At 52.7% G+C, this 4681-nt stretch overlaps 2 protein-coding genes across 2 annotated transcripts; both read left to right on the top strand.

Moving 5' to 3' along the window:
- Nucleotides 1-1816: 1816 nt before the first annotated feature.
- On the top strand, nt 1817-3238 carry LOC135398511 (uncharacterized). The gene has a single exon (XM_064629917.1). The coding sequence runs from the start codon at nt 1817-1819 to the stop codon at nt 3236-3238; it is 1422 nt and encodes a 473-aa protein (XP_064485987.1).
- A 601-nt stretch (nt 3239-3839) lies between these two features.
- On the top strand, nt 3840-4415 carry LOC135398510 (uncharacterized). The gene has a single exon (XM_064629916.1). It carries the CDS (start codon nt 3840-3842, stop codon nt 4413-4415), a length of 576 nt encoding a protein of 191 aa, XP_064485986.1.
- Nucleotides 4416-4681: the final 266 nt, after the last annotated feature.

The raw sequence follows: 4681 nt of genomic DNA, 5'->3' as shown, positions 1-4681 counted from the left end.
TGTTGGTAGTTGGCAACCGGCAGTTGCAAAGATCGACGACAGGTGGCTATCTAGTTGCAAGGCATCACACCAGATGGCGCCACCATCATAGCTCTATGGGAGAAAGACAAAGAACAACAAGATACTAGCGGCAGGTAAAAATGGCAGCACTGCTAAACAAGTCTAGGCATGCGAGAGAAAAGGCCTAACCGCTACTGCTAAACAGCACAGAGAAAACAGTACACATCAGGGAAAAGGCTTAGGGGGGGGCGACCGGTTAGGCCTAACCACAGCGTCACAACACTACGCAGCAAACACAAGGCGGGAACCGCAAAACGCTAGGCACACAACGCTAAACATGCGACAACACGGAAAAAATGCTTGGTCACTGCTAAACAAGTCTAAAGATGCGCGTACGGGGCACAGCAAACATGCGAGAAAAGGAGCGCGGTCCAACAACGCACGGTCCAACATCGACAAATCACTCACCTTTGCCCCCGCGGCGACGGTGCGTCCGCTCCCCACGGCAGCCAGGCACCAACTGAGCCCCGCGGGGACTGCGGAGCGACCAAGCGCACGTCTGCACTCCGCGAGATCCAGCGAGCGAGTCACTGGGGCGCCGCCAGGCGCCCACAGCTCCCCATAGAGCCCATAGTTTGAGGTAATTCAGGCAACACTGGACATACGACCAATGAAAATGCGTCGTGATGCCTAGCAGCCAGCCAATCAGCAACCTCTCCGTTTGGCTCGCCTTTCGGCCGGCCCTGACTACCATTGACTTCTACTGGTTTTCATACCTGGCGCCTGTTATTCCAAAATAACTAAGACATTTTTGACTGGCCAAATACATATTTATTGATGCAACGTATAGACTCAAATGTTTGACTCATATATTCACCGTGCGTACAGGACGTTTCGTTCGTTGAATAGACTGCAACAAAACCAAGTTGGAACTTGCAAAGCACACACACAGTCTACTTCTGGAGGCGAGCGAAGTCCACGAGTGCGTGCGTTTCACAGATGAGCATCTTCTTCTCATATTGGCGATGCACCGAAGGTCACACAGTCACGGGAAATACTTATGTCGTTACGAACCCTCTCTTCTTAGTCACTGTATTTGAAAATGCGACAGCACTCAAAAGTGTTCCTCAGGCGTCAGCTCACCAAGCAATCCAGTTCCGACCCGGCTAGAATGTCCGTAGGTTGATACTTTATCGGAAATCAGTACATGGCCAGATTCACTATACACGAACAAACCCGCGAATACGCTTCCTCTTTGGTCGTTGTGGTCAACCGACATCGGCGAGCCGCGGAGACGCAACGACCTTGCTTGGAGCTGCCCGCCTGGCCGACTATCCAGACTGCCCGCGAAAAGTGAGCTGTCAGATATTTCGAAACTTTGCCAACCAATCCGGGAGCGCGCAACCTCCTTCGGCCAATGGGCATCCGTCATGATGCCTGACGATGTAATACCACGTGATTTTATTTTTCTACTGCCGCGAATGCGGGGAGCTATGGAGGCCTGGCGCCGCCCCGCGGCAGCTACGCATGCGCGCGCTCCTAGCGCCCCCTGCGCCGTCCTCCCGCCCGCCCGCCCGTCATGGAGGGGGTCACGCGGCAGTCCTGTGGCGCACCGTGCGCAGCGTCCACCAGATGGAACATTTCGGGCGACAGCTATTTGGTAGAAAAAGATTGGAGTATTTTCTGGACGCATATAAACAACCGATGTCGTCGCCCCACGCTTATTTACTCTGGGCGCAGACTTTTACGGGGCGCTTGTCACCGGCAAGCAAATGCGGCTTCAGGGTAACCTCATCGCCCTCGAAACAACCTTCAGATGGACTCTGCAAGGTCCTGCGGGGATTATTCTTCGCCAGAGGTGAACACTTTCCACGTTGATCTTTATAGCTTCTCCCAAGACGACTTAGATGAGAGGTTGCAGTCATTCTGGGACTTGGAGCACCTCGGGATTGCCGACGCCGCAGAATCACCGGGATTAGATCTCGTTCTACAGAGATTCGAGGACAGCACTCTATTGGAGAACGGTCGCTACAGTGTTGGGCTGCCTTGGAAGGACAACCTTGTCTCTAGGCTCGGGACAAACAAGACAACAGCTGAAGTACGTCTAAGAAACGCCACCCGCATTCTGTTGAAAGACCAGGCTGTAATGAACGAATACAACCAAGTTATTCGACAGTACCTCGAGAACGGTCACGCTGAACGCGTAGATGTCACAGCGTCAAAGGTTGGCCCGGAGTATTATCTCCCACATCATGCAGTGATCCGACGTGAAAGGGAGACTACTAAAGTACGCATCGTATTCGACGCCTCGTCAAAGTCACCTGGGTTTCTATCTTTGAATGACGTACTACACGCGGGTCCTAATCTGAATTCGGACATTCTCTCTTTGCTGTTGAGGTTCAGGATGCATCCCATCGCCCTTGGTTCTGGCATAGAGAAGGCCTTTCTACAAATTGGCCTTCACAAGCAGGACACCGACGCATTGCGTTTCCTTTGGTATTCTACGACTCCGGTTACTGGGCAAACCCTCCCAGACATCGAAACTTGGCGGATGACTCGAGTGCCCTTTGGTGCCAGGTCCAGCCCCCTTCTTCTTTCCGCCACTATTCGACATCACTTACGGCAGTCTGAAGGTGACTACCCTGAGACAGCGGCGCTTCTACATGATCATTTCTACGTCGACGACTTGGTGGTCAGCGTGGAAGCATCATCAGACGCACAGATTCTGTACCAGGACACTTTGCGAATATTTGAGGCCGCAGGCATGAAAGTGAAGAAGTGGGTGACCAATGACGGGATCCTATTACGCCAGATGTTCAACGACGGCAGCACAACCGTCGAGACGACTCAAGATCACACTAAGAAGGTGCTGGGACTTGTCTGGGACGTACACAATGACAAACTACGATGTCCTCTCGCAGCCATTTTGGACTTTGTTGCAACCGAGACGAATGACAAGAGGCACATTTTACAGTCCGTATCAAGGATCTACGATCCTTTCGGCTTACTTGCGCCCTTCCCCATTACTGGGAAGATTCTGGTGCAAAGAATTTGGGAGGCGGAGCTAGACTGGGATGATCCACTGCCAGAGGACATACAATCAGGAAGGAGTGGTGCGTGGGAGTGGCAGAACTGGAACAACTCTCTCTCCCTCGATTCCTGGGATATTCGGGCACGGCCACGCCTAGGAAGATGCACGTATTTGCTGACGCTAGTCCCTGCACTTACGGCGCGGTAATCTACGTTGAAGCGTCATCGAGCGACTCTTCTAGCATGGAGTTCCTCGTCAGCAAGAGCAGAGTGACCCCCATCAAGCGCCAAACGCTGCCAAGGCTTGAACTTATGGCAGCCCTTCTTGCCGCACAGTTTTACCGATATGTCTGCACTGCTTTGAAGATTGTGCCCGACTGTGTGTTCTGGACGGATTCTCTCATAGCGTTGCATTGCGTAAGAGGACCAGTAACACGGTGGAAGATCTTCGTTGCGAACCGCGTCCAAGAAATTCAAAGCATCACTTCTACTGAATGGTGGCGACACTGTCCCGGTAAGGAGAATCCGGCTGACCTCCTTACTCGAGGTGTTAAGGGGCATCAGCTTCAGGGCAGCCCCTTGTGGTGGCACGGCCCTACGTGGTTGGCACATGCGGAAAATTGGCCAAGTTCACTCATACCAGAACCCACTTGTCCTGATGGAAAGGACGAAGTGGTCCCCCAACGTGTTCCCTCAGTGGCGATTGCGGCGGTTCAAACCCTCATGTCGCCAGAGCGGTACAGTAGAGCGAACCGACTGGCCCGCTCACAACACAGGAGTTGAAAAATTCCGAGCAGTACTGGATCAGGATGACACAAGCAAAGTTCCTGGAGAAGAAGTCCATGCATCTTCAGAATTTCCGTCGGTACAAAGATTACGACGGCATTCTCCGGCTTTACGGGCGTCTCCAGCATTCCGAACAACCAGCAGCGACTAAGCACCCAATGCTACTACCGCCTGCTTTGGAAGCCTGGTTCACCCGCCTCATGGTTCTTCGCAAACACGAAAGGATGGTCCACGCCGGGGTTCAGGAGACTCTACATCAGATACGGGAGGATTACTGGGTGATCAGAGGAAGGCAATCTGTTAAGTACGCCCTGCACCACTGCTACTTTTGCCGACGTCTCCGAACACATTCATGCACCGAGCGAGAGGCGCCCCTACCGAAGGATCGAGTTTCACAGCAACTTCCGTTTGACGTGGTCGGGGTAGATTTTGCAGGTCCACTGTATTACAAAACAGCGCACGGATATTCAAAGTCGTACGTGACACTCTTCACTTGCACAGCTACACGAGCCATTCAGCTAGAGTTGGTAACGGACCAAGCCTTCGGCACCTTCCTCATGGCGTTTAAGCAATTTGTGGCTCGCAGGGGTATACCATAGAAAATCTATTCCGACAACTTTCTAACATACAAGAAGGCTTCCCGAGAACTTCCTCCTATGATTTCCGCTCAATTTGAAGCAGTGAAAGAATATGCCACCCAAACACGGAGCACATGGGAGTTCATAGCAGAACAAGCGCCATGGTGAGGAGGCTTTTGGGAGCGCATGGTGCGCTCCGTCAAAGAATCGCTGCGCAGGTCGCTAGGTCGGTGCGAACTGGACTTCCAGGAGCTACAGACTGTGTTGACAGAGGTCGAAGCCATTGT

Source organism: Ornithodoros turicata, chromosome 6 (genome assembly GCF_037126465.1).
Source record: "Ornithodoros turicata isolate Travis chromosome 6, ASM3712646v1, whole genome shotgun sequence".
Taxonomy (NCBI): Eukaryota; Metazoa; Arthropoda; class Arachnida; order Ixodida; family Argasidae; genus Ornithodoros; species Ornithodoros turicata.
The sequence above is the reverse complement of the archived record's forward strand: the minus strand, read 5'-3'. Positions and strand labels throughout refer to the sequence as shown.

Coding starts and splice junctions, on each gene's coding strand:
- LOC135398511 (XM_064629917.1), top strand. CDS start 1,817: ATGGACTCTGCAAGGTCCTGCGGGGATTATTCTTCGCCAGAGGTGAAC.
- LOC135398510 (XM_064629916.1), top strand. CDS start 3,840: ATGACACAAGCAAAGTTCCTGGAGAAGAAGTCCATGCATCTTCAGAAT.